This window comes from Leptonychotes weddellii, chromosome 8, assembly GCF_054177405.1.
Source record: "Leptonychotes weddellii isolate Sample4059 chromosome 8, ASM5417740v2, whole genome shotgun sequence".
NCBI classification, from domain to species: domain Eukaryota; kingdom Metazoa; phylum Chordata; class Mammalia; order Carnivora; family Phocidae; genus Leptonychotes; species Leptonychotes weddellii.
Window position 1 is genome coordinate 27693019 of NC_138376.1, and position 16712 is coordinate 27709730.

The 16712-nt window shown below is 46.3% G+C and overlaps 1 protein-coding gene across 1 annotated transcript in view; it reads left to right on the forward strand.

Moving 5' to 3' along the window:
• The window catches only part of RNF8 (ring finger protein 8), a 23104-nt gene extending 6647 nt beyond the window's left edge, over nucleotides 1–16457 (forward strand). The window contains exons 2-7 of the mRNA XM_081827547.1: nucleotides 4–387; nucleotides 2667–2729; nucleotides 5129–5218; nucleotides 7595–7702; nucleotides 9616–9820; nucleotides 16357–16457. Of these exons, the coding sequence (XP_081683673.1) occupies nucleotides 4–387; nucleotides 2667–2729; nucleotides 5129–5218; nucleotides 7595–7702; nucleotides 9616–9820; nucleotides 16357–16373 (867 nt within the window). The 3' untranslated portion in view covers nucleotides 16374–16457. The remainder of the gene's footprint in view (nucleotides 1–3; nucleotides 388–2666; nucleotides 2730–5128; nucleotides 5219–7594; nucleotides 7703–9615; nucleotides 9821–16356) is intronic.
• The last annotated feature ends 255 nt before the right edge of the window (nucleotides 16458–16712 follow it).

Consider the following 16712-nt stretch of genomic DNA (forward strand, 5'->3'; position numbering starts at 1 on the left):
CCCTCTGAATATTTGGATCCTAAGTTGACTTCTCTTGAGCCGAGTGAGAAGGCCACAGAGGCTCATGTTCACCCTGGCTCCGCAAAAATCATAGAGCTTCATCGTAAGAAGCAGAAAGCCTCAAACCCTTCAGTGTCTCAGAGCAGCTTAGAGCTGTTCAAGGTGACCATGTCCAGGATTCTGAAGCTGAAAACACAAATGCAGGAAAAACAGGTAGCTGTCTTGAAGGTGAAAAAGCAGACCCAAAAAGGGAACTCAAAGAAAATTGTGAAAATGGAGCAGGAGCTGCAGGACTTACAGTCCCAGCTGTGCGCAGAGCAGGCCCAGCAGCAGGCCAGAGTGGAGCAGCTAGAGAAGACTTTCCAGGAAGAGGAACAGCATCTCCAGGTACCACACAGGAGGGAAGGACGCCAGTGCTCCTCAGGGATGGGCAGGCCCTTGGTGAGCCTCTGGCCACAGCTCTGTGTTTCTGGGTCAGGGACCACGTGCTTTGAGTGCCAGGGACGCGAGATGGAATGGGAACAAAGGACTTTGAGAGGGAGAAGGGGGTAGCATAAAGTGTTAAGACTTCAGCCTGATGGTCAAGAGCCAGAGTGTGGTGCCATGATGGGGTAAGGTAGCTGGCTAGCCAGGACGTAACTGATCTCAGGGTGTAAAGCTGAGGCCCCTGAGAACTGAGGTAAGTTCAGAGAGAGGTTGGATGAAGGTCAGGAGGCCACAGAACCACAGTACACTCAGTTAAACCAATAGTGGTCCTTATGAATTATCTTTCTTTGCTATGTCAAAGCCAAATCACTTAGCCCCAAGGCAGCGATGGGTCAGGTGGTAACTCTGCTCTTGTTGTACCTGGCAACTTACTAGCTCTGATGATTAGTTAACTCTGTAGCTAACCTAGGAAGTAGGAGCCTAGAAAGGCAGAAAATGTTTTTGTTTCTATCCTAAGCATCCAGCACAGGAGGGGCCAGGTATATTGTGATTCAGTTGTTGGGTTGAGTGATAAGCACCTTCCCCAGTACCTTTAGGGGGAAGGTCGAATAATGACTGTCTTAGCTGTGTCAGGGTAAGACCAAATGTGTCTCCATCCCTGAGTCATTTGCTTAGATTGCAAGCTCTTGCACAAAGCCTCTGGGCTAGAGCTGATCCTGGTCCCTGCTCAAAATGTCAGTTCCCATCTGGCAAGAAGCACATGTTTACTCCCACCTACTTGCTCAGGTAATATTGAATGTCAAGAATTCCCCATTGTTGACTTAGAAATAAAAAGGACCAATCAGGATTGAAGAGAATAAGCTTTTCTGTTTTGTTTACTTTGCTCAGGGGAAGGAACAACCAGTAGTGTTGGCTTATTTCTGAACAATTTATAAATTTCATTCTAATCTCTGCTATCCCCTTGAACTGGTAGCATTAGCAAGGGCCATGGATTAAATGGGTCTTTCTGAGGGTATACACTGCTTGCTCATGTGTACCTTTTTGCTTCCCCTACCGGCCTGGACTAGTTCTTGAAGTTAATGGAGGGAGTTCATCTTTAATATTTAGTGTATGACACCTTCACCAGAGCAGAACCTTCTTTAAAGGCTAATGTGTTCAGGAACAAGAGTTATTATTAATTAATATTTGGTCATGCTTCAGGATATAGCTATAACATCTTTTTCTATATCAAAATGGTAAAGAAAGGCAAAAAGGACTGGCTTGGAGAATTTCTAGGGTATTTGAGGGTCATATATAAATAGCTCATGGTGAAATGTATCTAGTCCTTTGTTTATGAGCTGCATTTCCCTCTGCCACCAAGCCCTAAGGATTTATTCTACTCCTACTAATTGTTCTAAAGCTCATTTAACTGTTGTTGCTTCACACAGATTTTTTTTTTTTTTTTTTTTTTTGAGCACCTGCATTGCCTGGTGTTCTATACTTGGAGTTCAGGTGGTTATGAAGATGCTTAATAAAGGGTTTTTGCCATTAAGAAATAAATCTTGTTCAAGAAATGAGATATATTATACATGTAAAATAATCAGGACAGTTTTAAGTCAATATATATTTAAATTAGAGAATAATTTCCAGTTGGCATATTAAATGGGCAGGTAATTCTTAAAGAGGGAAGGGCCTAGAGGGTCTTGTAGAAGGTGCTGGACATAGGGCAACGATGATGTGGAAGGCATCCATATCAGAGGGGGCTGATGGAGAAAACAGTGTAAGTTGCAGCGAGGAGGAGAGGCAGTTTATGGGCTAGAAGTGACAGAGACTCACACTAAGAGGGCGGCCAGAATTGAGGGAAGAAACGTGGTGGAGCTTGTGAGTGTCAACCTAGGGGATTATATCTGAGTTTAGATATTTGGTGGCTTCGAAGCTCAGTTTACATCTTTCTGGGAGTCACGGTGTTAGCCAGTGAAGAAGATTTGGAGTATTACCCCAGGGGTTCTCTCCAGAACAACTCGGGTGGTAGCTTGAAGGTGACAGCCCTGAGGTGTGCAGTGTTTGAGTAAGTAGTTCACGCTGCTCAAATCCCTTCCTGCCAACAGCTTAAAATAAAATGGGAGATTTTCCACCTGCTCCCTGCCCCCTGTTGTTTCCAGATGCTCACAGAAGCTAGTCTGCTCTGCTTGTTGCTAGATTTTGTTTCTTTTATCCCCCTCTCTGCAGGGAAACCTTCCATTTTGTTTTTGGCTTTGCAGGGTTTGGAGAAGGAGCAAGGAGAAGAGGACCTGAAGCAACAGTTGGCCCAGGCTCTGCAGGAGGTAACTTATCTCTTGCCACTCTACTGGGATTGTAGTGGGCTGCAGCTTCCCGTGGCCGCTGGCTGCCTCTTGTGCTTAGCACACACCTCTGCAGATCTCCACTCTGCAGACGAGTGGCTGCTCACACCATCAGGTTAGAGACTGGGCCTCACAGACATGCCGGGACTCAGCCTGAAAACCTGGGTCTTCATCTGAGCAGACGTTGCTCTAGTGAAGATGGGACGGAGCCTTTAGCAGTTAGGAGGCTCTCTGGGGGAAGTGGCTGTGCTTCCAGAAAGGTGAGGGCAGCAGAGGGGCATTTCAAGCTATGACTTGGCCACCAGGGCCTGCAAGGGTCTTTATTACCTCACTGTTCCTGAGCTGAAGCCTTCCAGAAACCATTCAAGAATGTTCCAGTTAAGCATTTTAGGTCAGGTTGAGAGTGCAGTTTGACAGTCAGCAAAGCATAGCGATTTACTGAAAGGGCAAGGCTCACAGGAATAAATTCCCCTCAAAGATTGCCTGTAATGTATTTCATGTAACTTGACTATCATCTGATAGTCTTTAAACCTGCTTTATCTTCCATCTTTAACGTGTTTATGATCAGGAATTTGATGCAAGTTTTGTCAGGAGGTTAGTGGGATGGTTCAAATCTCCTTGAGAAGAGTGAGCAATTGCGTTAGAATTTGTTTAGGAGAATTTTTCCTTACGTTCTTTTCTTGCATATGTAATTCCCAACCTTCTTAGAATGCTAATAGCCCTGTCTTATTGTGAGCTTTGGGGGGAATGCCTGCCTTGATTTCCCTAAGGGGTGTACAAATAGCCTTGAAAAGCCTTGGGTGAAAATTCAATCTTTTTAGAATTTTATTTTCTAAGCTTGTTTATTTTCTAGGGTGGGAAACTAGGCATATTTCCCATTTAGAGCATTATTAAATTGTATTGCAATATTGTTTTGAAATTGACTGGAAAAGAGTAAGGTTCTGCTACTTGGAAATCCCCAAGGGATCATTGAGTACCTTGCACCCACAACAACTCACCCTCTCCTGAGAGATAGGAAAACATTTAGCATGAGGTAGTTGGCCAGTCTCCATTCATTAGTCTAAAATGGGATACTTTTAGGTCATGGTTTATAACAACTGCCTAGGGACATACCACTCTCTCAACTGAAACAGTGGTTGTTTTTTGGTCCACCCTGTTGGTCCCTCTGTAGCAGTTTTTTTTTTTTACTTACTAGGCAATTACAAAAACTTGCATTTACATAGAGCTTTTTTTTTTTTTTTAAGATTTTATTTATTTATTTGACAGAGACACAGCGAGAGAGGGAATACAAGCAAGCAGTGGGAGAGGGAGAAGCAGGTCTCCTGCTGAGCAGGGAGCCAGATGTGGGGCTCGATCCCAGGACCCTGGGATCGTGCCCCGAGCCAAAGGCAGACGCTTAATGACTGAGCCACCCAGGCGCCCCTACATAGAGCTTTAAAAACTTTTCCAAATGCTTTCATATCTGTTATTTTATTTTCTTAACACTGATGTAGGAGGGGCACCTGTTGTCCCATTTTATAGATGAGTAAGTTAGGCACATACATCTAATCAGTGGTCAAGATGAATACCTAGGCCTTCTGATATAATTGCTTTTTGGGGGGAGACCACACATCTTAAAATTTGTTTCTTGAGTAATATCTTTTCAGAAATATTTACCTTTATTCCACCCTTTTTAAGAAAGGATTTAAGGTGAGAATTAAAGTGTAAGCTATACTTTAGCACAAGGGTGCTCAGAAATTTTCATAGTAGAATCTCTTGACATTCAGTGTAGGTGGTTAGTCACAATGATTGAGCTATTAGCTCTTGGGTGTGCCAGCTTCCAGAAGACACAGGCAGGGTTCAGGCAGCACTGCCTTACAAGCACGTCGTATGTGATTTGTAGAATAAATAGGTTAAAGGTCTTTTTTATTTCAATAAAAATGATTATCTAGACATTCCATTTCTCCCTGATTATTTCTTAAAAGCCACTCCCAGTGCTGGGTAGCCTCAGATAACTTACCAGCTCTTGAGCATTGGTTCCCAGAATCACTTGGGCGGCTTTTAAAAAAAAAATGCACATTCCTGGGCCCCCAGCCAAACCTACAGAATCAGACTCTCTGGAAGGCAGTGTAAGTTCTTTAGTTGATTTGGATGGCCACTGAGGTTGGGTTATTTCCAGAGGGATTAATGGATTTGATGACCTCCCTCCCTAGCTGCCCCCTTCCCTGAAGAAAACCAGCAGGTAAGTGAGCTGTCCTGAAGGAACAAAGGCATTCTTGAAATTGCCAATCCATTGATCCCTTGAACCAAAGCCACTGATGGAGGGAGCAGGCTCGTGTGTGGCTGAAAGGAAAGATGCAGTATAAGCTCATCTTGAATATGTATCTGCTATGTTTCTGCAGCATCGGGCTCTAATGGAAGAACTAAATCGCAGCAAGAAGGACTTTGAAGCAATCATTCAAGCCAAGAACAAAGAATTGGAACAGACCAAGGTACTAGAAAGAAGATGAAGGTTTAGAATTTGGTTAGTACACGCAACTCAGCATTTTCAACAGTGCAAGGGTTGCTATGGTGAACGAAGAGAGAGATTATGGCAGTTCTCTGCCTCAGGGGATATAATCCGTAAAATTATTCAGGCCTATAGAAGGGTCTGCCTCTAAGACATTTTTTTCCTTCCCTCATTCAGAAGCGAAATGCTGGGAATGAGACTCTGATCCTGCAGTCTCGTCCTTTGGCTGTGGTAGATGCTCCTTCAGAGTGTTTCATTGAGACAGGCTAAGGGGTGGTATAGTTGAGAAACAGTTCATCCTGATGCATGTAGATAATTATTTCCCACATCACATCAGTGGAATGCTTAAATTAGGGGTTCTAAACTCAGGTGCCTACCAGGGTAGACTGGTAATAGAAGTGAGTGGAGTGGCCTTGGTGCAGGATCACAGTAGGGAGCTGTGAGTACAGAAGCACACCAGCCAGGGGCACTCGCCACCCCCCTTCCCTGCCCCCATCCCCGAGAGGCAGTGCTTCTCTGTTGCAGGCAGTTGTTGCTGTCCAGAAGTGCAGGCCCACTGTTGTCAGATCTTCTGCCTTTTCCACAGAAGATGGAAATCCAAATGTTTATGTGAACTCTTTCAATTTTAAATATTAGCAACAAATTCAAGGGTTTTTTTTTTTAATACCATGAGGGCCAAACTAAACAAATCTGCCAGCAAGAGCCAGTCCACAGGCCACCGGTTTGGAACCTCTGACCTAAACTTAATGCCTGAGGCTGACTGCATCTCTCAGCCCACCCTTCCCCACAGACAGACCTGGAGCAGAATACAGAAAGGAGGAGACTCAACTTTCATTTGGTTTGAGATCCTTATCCTCTGTTTAAATCACATAGTACTTTCTTTCTTAAATTCCAAAAAACCACCAAATCTTTTTAAACTTAGCAATTTGTAAGTTTTCAGGGAACTTGACTTTAGTTAAAATGGGTCCAGACCCTCTTCACTGCCCTAAGCAGTGTGACAGTCTTTGCTTTGATTAAAAGAGACAATAAAAGATGAAAAATTGGGGCGCCTGGGTGGCTTAGTCGTTAAGCATCTGCCTTCGGCTCAGTTCATGATCCCAGGGTGCTGGGATCGAGCCCCGCATCGGGCTCCCTGCTCAGCGGGAAGCCTGCTTCTCCTTCTCTCACTCCCCCTGCTTGTGTTCCCTCTCTCCCTGTCTCTCTCTCTGTCAAGTAAATAAATAAAATCTTTTTAAAAAAATGAAACATTAATCAGTTACTCAGATACACCCTAAATGGCCTTACCTTTCCCGTCAGGGGCTCCTGACACTTTGAGTTTAGGGGATAAGGTGCTGACTTAAATAAATGTTTGCGGGGTGCCTGGGTGGCTCAGAGCATTAAGCGTCTGCCTTCGGCTCAGGTCCTGATCTCAGGATCCTGGGACCGAGCCCCACATAGGGCTCCCTGCTTGGTGGGGATCCTGTTTCTCCCTCTCCCTCTTCCGCCCCCCCTGCTTGTGCTTGCTCGCTCTCTGTGTCAAATAACTAAACAAAATCTTAATAAATTAATAAATAAATAAATAAATAAATAAATGTTTGCTTCAAGAGAACATACCTAAGATCCTTCCCAAAAAGTGTGTCCACAGGTGGTCTGACCTCTTGGGGGGAGCAGAGGGAAATTGGACTGCAGACCTCTGCAGGAGGTAGAGGTGGCAAGCATCATAGAGCTTGGATCCCCAAGGGCCTGGAAGAGGCCCTCTCAGCCTCCTGCCTCCAGGGAGGAGTATAAGTATTAGCCTTATTTTGTAGAAGAGGCAGCTGCAAGGAACACAGGGGACCTTATAAACTAATTCAGGCTTCCTGCCTCTTTGGCCTGTTTTTTTTTTTTTAAGATTTTATTTATTTATTTATTTACTTACTTACTTACTTACTTACTTACTGAGCCACCCAGGCGCCCCTCTTTGGCCTCGTTTTCATGTCTGCTTTCATGTCCAGTAGTTCTTGGTTGCTTGGGATGATTTTATATCACCTCTAAACTGCCGTTAGTTATAGGCTATGTAATCCTCATTCTAGTCTTGGGTGGTCTGAACGCTACCTTCAGTTTTTCTCATTTGGTTAGTTCTGGGGAAGGAGACAGACCTACAATGCAAATACAGAAAAAGTGGAGAGAGGAAAGAAAGGAAGACAGTGCCCTATATTAGAAAGCAGTTCTGAGAAATCATAACCCTCTGGGAAAGGGTTTCATTCTCCTGTTGCTGCGCCAGGTTGAATATTTTATTTAGACTCCTGAATCCTATTCCAGACAATTAACCTGTTCCCTGTCCTGTTTTGCATTCTTGTCGGTTCCTCCAAATGACAGGTGGGGTTGTGTGTCTTTGCAGGAAGAGAAGGAGAAGGTGCAAGCACAGAAGGAGGAAGTGCTTAGCCACGTGAATGACGTGCTAGAGAATGAGCTCCAGTGTATTATTTGCTCAGAATACTTCATTGAGGTAATTACAAGCAGTGGCTCATGCCTTCTTACTCCTCTCAACCTGAACGGAGCCTCGGCTGCACAGGTTCTGCTGTAGGGAAACATTCTGAAGAGATTTTTATTCTAGGAATCTACTGTAGTTATCTGACCTCAAAGTGACTTCGAGAGGTGGATGTGTCTCATTTGTCTTTTGTAGTCTTCTTTACCTTTACTGATCTTTTTATTTTGTGTGTTGTTGAGTGTTTATTTGGTACAGTTGCTCTTTTTAGCTGCAATAAAGCCTTTATTTCTTTGTTGTTGGGAGAAAACGGGGCCACGTGGCATTAGATTTTTGAGGTATCAGAGTAAAGCTGCTCAATAAAGCTTGTCTTTCTTTACTCTGAATGGGCGCAGTGCTGAGAGTGGGCGGATAGTTCATTCAGCCTTTAACAGGGTGGTAAATGTCACTGACGTGTGACCACTTTGGGAATTCAGCCAGATGGAACATATTTCTGGGACTCTGAGGCTCCCTATGAAAACGAAAACATCTCCTAGGTTACCATTTGTTATCATGTCAAATTTTTGCATTTGTGACCAGTTCATCTTATACCATTCATCTTAAACTCAAGTTGTTAAATGACAGTGCTTTTCAGACTTCTTTAAAAAAGAAAATGCATGCACGCACTCCTTCCTTGTCTCTGGTAGTCTATAGGGAGGTTGAGTCTATTAGCCTCCTGAGAAATCTGTCCTGGGTAGATCTGTTTCTTTTGCTCTGGATCCAGTTTGACTCAGGTCATCGTTTCCCCCCATAGTTTCTAGTCAGTTGATTCCCTACTTTGGAGAGACCCAGTGTGGCTTTGACAGGGCTCTGCTAGAGGGAGGCAAGGGAAGGGATGTTGGGCTGGGTGATGAGTTAGCCCACCCAGAACATCTCCACAGACAACAGACAAACAACCTGACCCGCGCCTTGTTTACCGCAGACTGCCTGACCTTTTCTACGGTCACCTTGTAAAGTCAGTGTTGGAAAGAGGTTTTATTTTAATCAGACAGGTTTTTAGTCCTGTTTGTGAGGATTTATCTCATATAGTTAACAAAATACCTCCTAGTTGGCTTTCTGTGCTTGACTTGGCATTTGAAAAATGCATAATTTCTGGTATTTTCCACTGCTATCCTAAAAGCAGGAATGAAGACTTTTGAGCCTCCGAAAAACTTGTATCTTAGGAGATGTACATAAACAAGAGTAGTGAAGAGCACGGTTTATATTTTCAGAAGTGAAAAGGGCCCTGGCAGACATCTGACCATTGGAGTGACTCGGAGGAGCTCCTCAGCTTTAGACTCCCTTCTGCTTTCCCTCTTCTCTCAGGCTTATTTACTTAAGGATTCAGTCACTGTCAGTGAATCCATTACATTTTTCCCATTGTTTTAGTTTCTTTTTCCCCAGCCTTTTTAGCTGTCTTTTACATGTATTTTACTTTTTAAGTATTTTTGAGTATAGATGGCTGCCTCCTGCCGTTCTATATACTGAGTATTCAGAGTGTGCTCCCCGTCATCTATTAAGATTGATCTGATTCTCCATTAGCAGGTTATACATTTGTTTCCCATGAGAGAATTAGTGATGTATTTGTACCAAACATTCACACGCTTACTAGTCCTGCTTGTGTCCAGTGACGTTTGTTTGCAAGGTAGCTAACCTGCCTTGGCAGTGTCGTCTGAGTTGGTGGAACAAGACAGACAAATTTGAACTTACCTTTGAGAACGAAGATGAACCATCTGACTTAAAATCTCCCATCCCCAAGAACAATTCTAATACCATCTGTAAGCCCTCTAGATGGGATTAGGGTTAAATTTCCATTTGGCCTTGGAAATGAACTCCTGTCCTAGCTTTGAGATCACAACCTCCCTGGGAAAGTAAGCATGACGGTTCTGATATGTGTGTTCACATTCCCGTTGTAGGCTGTCACCTTGAACTGTGCCCACAGTTTCTGCTCCTACTGTATCAATGAGTGGATGAAGCGGAAGGTAGAATGCCCCATTTGTCGGAAGGACATCAAGTCCAAAACCCACTCCCTGGTTCTGGACAATTGCATTAATAAGATGGTAGATAATCTGAGCTCAGAAGTGAAAGAACGACGAATTGTCCTCATTAGGGAACGAAAAGGTGAGTGGGTATGAATAAGAAGGTGAGTGAGTTCCCTCAACAGAAGACTGACAAGCTTAAGTAAGCAGATTTTTTGTTTGGGGAAGAGAGTAGGATAAATGATTCTTAAGCTAAAGAAGAGGAGGGAGAAATGGGAAAAAAGGAAGGAGAGTTAAAGGTAATGAACATGTGAGAAAGAGTTGAGGGAGAATAGACTCGCGTATTTGAGCAACGGGAAAGGGGGAGACTTAAGTGTATGTACCTTGGTTATGGATGTGGGTAGAAAACACAAGGTCAGAAGGTTTATTGTACCAGTCACTAGATGGTGCTGTTGTTCAGGACAGTTCAGTTGCTGTCCAGGTGTTGGCAAAAATCTTGGGCTGGGTACACAGTTATCAATAGGAGATGAACAAGTCAGAGATTGACAAATTGGAGAATGCTTGATGAGAACACACATTTTATAGTAAGTCACAGCTTAATTACACAAATTGAACATAATGTTAAATTAGAGAAATTTAATCTTTGAGGATGCTAATATGTCTACCAGCTAGTCTCCCAGTTGGAGAGAATTTGGATAAAGAGATTGGGGAAATGGGTGGGTGAGTTCCCCTAATGAACCATGCTTCCTTGGTGAATATCCACTTATTCAATCAAGTGATCTCATCACCCTTGAAGCTTGCTGTGTTGAGGGTTGCAGAGCCCCTCCACTTGAGACTTAAATGTCCTGTGGTTAAAGATGCATCTTGGGGCAAGGCACAAGGAAGCTAATGGAGAGGAAAAAGGATTGGTTATTGGCCAGGGATGAGAGTGCATAGAAGCAGGCTGGATCCGATTATCACGGTAATAATAGTCCAGCACAGCACTACCTTCTGGGAGAGCATCAGAGCCAAAGTGCAGTGATGTCAGTTGGCTGCCCATAAGGGCCGAGCAGAGAAGACCCAGAAGCTCACTGCCCCTTACAGGTGCTCCCCACCACCTGGCCATTGGTAACCCAGGTTCATCCATGTCTCTGGCTATACCTTTCTCCCAGTCCAGGGAAACTGAAGGCCTAAACGCCACACTGCTAAGAGTAGGATCTTCTGTCCGCTGCTTCCTTCCTGCTAGCCCTTCAGCAGATGTCAGCCACTTTGAATAGGGCCAGGAATCTGCTGCTAGTCTGCAGGCAGCAATGCTGTGACTGGCCCTTGGCTGATCAGCCAGAGCGGAGGCCGTGAGCCTATGCAGAGCCAGGTGAAGGAGCTGCTGAGCAGGAAATGGGCTTGAGCCTGTTCTGCCAAGGAAGGCATCTCACCTTGGGAAGGGGGGGACAGCCCTCAGGTGGTTCTTTGGAACCGAAGTGTTCTCCACTTTCCTGACAGCTGTGTGCTCATAGATTTTGTGGCCAGTTTGAGCCCTCCCAGATCTTTTACCTCGCAGGAGCCGCTTGATTCTGGCAGAATCCCATTGCTCTTCCCCTCACTTCTCCCTCCGTCAGCATTTACAGGAACGGTACACGCCACACGGGGATAAAGAGATATGTACGGCCTTGTCACTGTTCCCACAGCACTAAAGGCCATATGGAGGAGGGAGAGAGGCGAGTAGGCAGTCGGACAAGTCCCACGCCAGTGTGCTGGTACACTGTAGAGGAGCGGGCTCTCAGTTTGGTCGGGGCAGCTAGAGGTCCAGTAGAAAGCTTCATGGAAGAAGTGTCACTTGAACTGAGTCTTAAAGGTTCCCAGGGGTGGAGCTTTCCAAGCAGAGGCTTCAGCACAAAGCACAGAGGCACGAGAAGCAGTGATGTGTTCATAGCAGTGCCCCCTTGTTGCCCATACGTGACAGAATGTCCACATGGGGCCAGGGCAGCCTGAGGACAGCCACGGCTTAGGAAGTGTCCACTGAGGTATCGTGAATGCCTTCTGAGAGGAGCAGTGACCTGGGACCCAGATTCAACCCAGGTCAGCCTTTGAGTTGGAGTGTGCTGGGTCTCGGAGGTTGGGGGGGTTGGGGACACTCATGTACTTTCTTCACCCAGCCCACTGACTGGGTTTCTTCTCGTGCGTGCAAGCGCGATAGATGGCTTCATGCAGCACTGGAAAGGGAAAGAAGAGCCCCATGTCTTAAGTTCACCTCTGGCTCCCCTCACACAGTTAATCCTGTAGAATAAATCACATCAAACCCCCCTCTCCCTCCAGGGCTAAAGAGGGTGCCTCTGTGCCTTGTCGGTAACCCTCGGAGCCGACGCGGTGAACTGAAGCGGCCTCCCCGCCGCGAGGGGCGCTGACACTGGTCTCCGTTCCCGTGGTTATTGCAGCGAATGCAGCTCCGAGGTGTTCTCCAGAGACAGACAGAAGGTTCTGAGTCCCGATTTAGGGAAACGTGCCAGAGCCATCAGCAGCTTCACTGGTCTGCAGTGTGAGGTTTAGAGAAAATTCTCAGTTCAAATACCAACCTTCCTTGCCAGTTGAAAGCTGCTTTAATCCCCAGTGCATGGGAATTTTAAAAAAGGACCAGACTTAGGATCTGGGAACTGGGATTGGCAGGCCTGTAATTGTCGGAGTTCGGATACCGCGGGAAGGCTGTTTTCCTCCTGGGCAGGGGTTGCTCTTACCACAGACTCAGGGAGGGAAACCCATCTGTCGGTGGCAGCACAAGAGCAGCCCCACTCCAGGCCTCCAGGCAGGTTGTTGTCTTCTAGTTCCCTATCCCCGTGGGAGGAGTGATGCCAATTGACTGATGAGCCGCTGATCCTTGTAAACTCTGTGAGGCCAGATTATACAGAGGAGAGGAGGATAATGCTCGGATACTAGATCCTATGTTAGAAAAAGGATGCTCTGGAGCTGGGGCAGATAACAAACATCTAGTAAGTGCTTGTCACATGAATAATTGTGGCTCTCTGGGATATTGATATGAGATTTTCTGAAGGGAAGACATTCTGACATTCCCTATAGAGGATCTCCCTCCGGAGCTGGTGAGGGGCTAGAGCAGTCTTCTGTCAGCTACTTCCCCTCCTCTGTGTGTTCTGTTCTCATTAAATATTGGTTGGTTGACAGAGTGTTAACATTCTCACTTTTAGCTTTCCCTAGCAGTTTCTTTGGGTTGTGCTCAGAAAAGAAGAAAGCAAATTATCTAGAAATAAAATCTTGTCGGTCCTTTAGAATAGTGATTTTCAATCCAGGGGCTTTTTCAGACTGCGTCCCCTGGCTCCCTTGGTACCGTTACACTGAGCCAAGGCTCCTGGTGGGAGCGTGCTGTGGCCTTTAGGTATGCCGAGGTGGGGAGAAGACTTGAGGAAGCATAGCTTCCCTGAGGGTGACACAGACCCCCACAGGCTTGAGGGTCGCTGGGAAGATCGACTCAGGTCAGACCACAGGGCCTGTGGCTCTTGCCAGTTGCCCGTAGGCTATGAGGAGGGTGATCCAGACACGGGACAGGAGAAAGTGGCAGTCACTGAAAAGAGATCTGTCTGCCCAGCTGCAAGGTTTTCCATGATAATGCCCATCCCCCTCTGCTGAAAGACAGAGCCTCGTAAAGGAGGATGTGGGCATGGCCACAGTAACTGTGTCTGGCAAGCTGAGCTCATCCAGAGAGAATACTTGTTAGCAGGTACTCTTAATCCACTCAGTCCTGCCCCTAGAAAATCTGAAGGGTCGTGCGCATGAGGTCAGCAAGCCTGCCCAGCACAGGACAGTTCATCTGGGGGAAAATGGCTCTCAGCAAGGTAGGCATGGGCTGGGGTGTCCACATGCACACACTCAAATAGTATGTAACACTGAACGCTTTAAAATTTTTGACTTTTAAAAATTCTTCCGTTGTAAAATCGCCATGGGATAGAAAATTAGTAAACTTGTTACTAGAAGCTTTTTTTAAATTTTTAAATTTTTTTAATTTTTTAATTTTTTAATTTTTTTAAAGATTTTATTTATTTATTTGAGAGAGAGAATGAGATAGAGAGAGCATGAGAGGGGGAGGGTCAGAGGGAGAAGCAGACTCCCTGCCGAGCAGGGAGCCCGATGCGGGACTCGATCCCGGGACTCCAGGATCATGACCTGAGCCGAAGGCAGTCGCTTAACCAACTGAGCCACCCAGGCGCCCCAAGAAGCTTTTTTTTTTTATTTCTCCATCACCACCTCCCATTTTTGCACCTTAATTTTCCTTTCCTTCTCTTTGTCTGTTGTCCTTCCTTTCCTTATCCCTTGATGGGCATCTCTCCCATCACCCTTACTGGCATCTCAGAATGCATAGTTGGAAATGACAAGGGCAGCACAGGAACTGTCCCCCCAGTGGGGGAGGGGACCGTGATCGGAGTAGAGGTCAGCCGTGGGATTAATTACAGTGTGTGTGGAGTAGCAACCCGTGAAGCCCTAGAACCTCAGATTGCTCGCTGACTCTAGAGTCTTTTAGACTTCTTTTTTTTTTTTTTTTAAGATTTTATTTATTTGAGAGAGAGAGAGAGCGCGCACTCGCACAAGCGGGGGGCGGTGGGGAGGGCATAAGGAGAGAAACCCAAGCAGACTCCGTGCTGAATGCGGAGCCTGACACATACAGCCTGAGGCGGGGCTCCATCTCACTACCCTGAGATCATGACCTGAGCCGAAATCAAGAGTTGGACACTCAACCGACTAAGCCACCCAGGCTCCCCTTTTGTCTTCTTAATGATAAAACAGAATTATTTTGGTTCTCTAAAAAAATGGACTCTCCCTTCCGATGAGCAGGTAACTTTATGATTTGCTTTACAGACATATACTTTTCAGGAAGTTCTTATTATAGAAGGCCACCTGTGTAAATAGGAGTGTCATTAACCAAACCAGATTTTCCCTGAGAGTTTCTTGGTTTCTACACTTAACTCTAGATGAACACAGAGCATTTTTAGATTTCCATGAACTAATCTTAGAGAGTGGCTGGGGTCACTGATTATGTTTCCTCCTCCCTCCCCCATAGAATATCATAGAATTAGGTGCATCACCCGTTGAGGCTTCTCTACACCAGCTGGATATATATCCTGCCCGACTGCCTGCTACTGTGGTTTTTAAGAAATCTAATGAGACCAGACATGCTCCTATTCCTGGCTAAGGCTTCTGCTTGAATTGCTTTCTGCTTTCCAACTCTGGAGAGTTTGGACCTCTTTTACCCTTGTCCCATGAAACCTGAACCAGAACCAGTATCTGTTCCTTGCTTCCTTTTGTCTGGGCCTTTCCTTCCCAGTTCCTACTAAGTGCCAGGTGTTGGGGATAAAAGTAAGCAGGGCATAGGATGAAAAATTGCCTTTTGGATGTAGCAGGAGTGTGGGACATTGATGACTTTATCTAGTACAAGTTTGGGGGGCTGGTGGGGTGAGAGGCTAGTTTGCAGTGAATTGGAGAATGAGTGTGAGGTTAGGGAGTAGAGCAAAGTAAGATAGACAGGGTCCTCAAGAAATCTGGCTACCGCCAAGACGGTAGGGACAGCACCAAGAGAAGGCCATAGTTGGAGAAGGAGGTGGGATAAGAGGAAGTTTTTGTTTTGTTTTTTAAAGACATGAGAGATCCAAGTGTGTTCAGTTGCTGAGCCTGTGGCAGAGCTCGAGAGGCTGGGAAGTTGAGATAGTGGGCAGGCTCAGATTCTTTGGAAATCAGGATGGGGCAGGGCAGGGAATGCATGGCCCAGATTGGGGAATTAGTCTTTAAAAGTGGGAGGGTACATCTGTTTTTTAGAGAGAAGGGTTTAACGTGGGAGGGTGGGCAAGGAAATTTGCTTGAGGGGAGTCAAGAGAATTTCTTTCTTGTGGCTTCTGTATTTTTCTGTGAGTTACTAGGTGAGGCCATTAGCAGCGGGAAGGGGAGCCTCGCTTAGCTCTCCAAGGCTGCCCACAAGTGGAGAAGAGTAACTTTTATAACCCTGTCAGTCCTCCTGCCGACAGTTGTTCAGGACCTCAATCTCAGGGAAGGGGACAGTCTCCCTGGTATCTTTATTGTGCTCTTAGGCCAGGATCCCTGCTTCCCCGGATTGAGGAAACAGAAACAGTGAATAGCAGTAAATTGTCCCTCCCACCTCCTCCCTGTCTACTACCTCTCCTTGCCTAGTGCTGTGTATATAATTCCTTCGTCCTTCAACACGTGTTCATTGAGGGCCAGCTTTGTGCCAGGTGCTGCTCTAGGATCCAGGAATAGAAAGACAAGTGAAAATCTAGTAAGTTAGATGTGATTAGTGCTAAGGAGAAAAAGCAAGGGATCAGGGAGTGATCGTTGCCATCTTTGGTAAGGTGGTCGAGGGAGGCGTCAGAGAGAAGGCAGTACTGGAGTAAAGCCCTGGAGGCAGTGGCCAGGCCGCCCTGCGGGGAAGAGTGTTACAGGAAGGGGGAATGCGCCTGGGGAGGCAGAGGGCCGCGAGGCCGCCAGTGTGACCGGAGTGGAGCGTGCCATGGGGGCGAGGGGGGCAGCACAGAAGGACCTCGTGGGCCTTTGGTAGGAGTGGCCCTGAACTCTTACTCTGGGAGAAATGAGGAGCAGGCTCTGTGCAGCGTGACATGAGGGTGGCAGCAGGGAGGCCGGGCCAGGGAAATGCAGGCTCCTCCTTTAATTCTCTTTTCTTTCTCGTCCAAGCGAAGAGACTGTCCTGAAGACCACGTTCCAGGGGCGTTCGAGGGACTACCAGGCAGTGGAAGCTTGGGAGGGTCTGGAGGATTATCTGTGGACAGGTCTTGGGCCGCTCTGAGATGGCGCGCGGGGCGGAGCCCCGTGGCACAGAGACTGAGTTAGCGAGTCCTCCGCACGACCGACCGTTGTTGGCTGGCCGTGCTGCCACCACGAGGGCTGCTTCCGGGGACTTGATAGACTCCGCTTCCCTGTGTGGTGAATGGGTTATGCATTTCTGTTCTGCTTTTTAACTTTATTGTTTCTGTTAGCGTTTTGGTACCTCAGAAGCCCCTCAGTTGACATTTGTTTTGGACGGGGCGCGG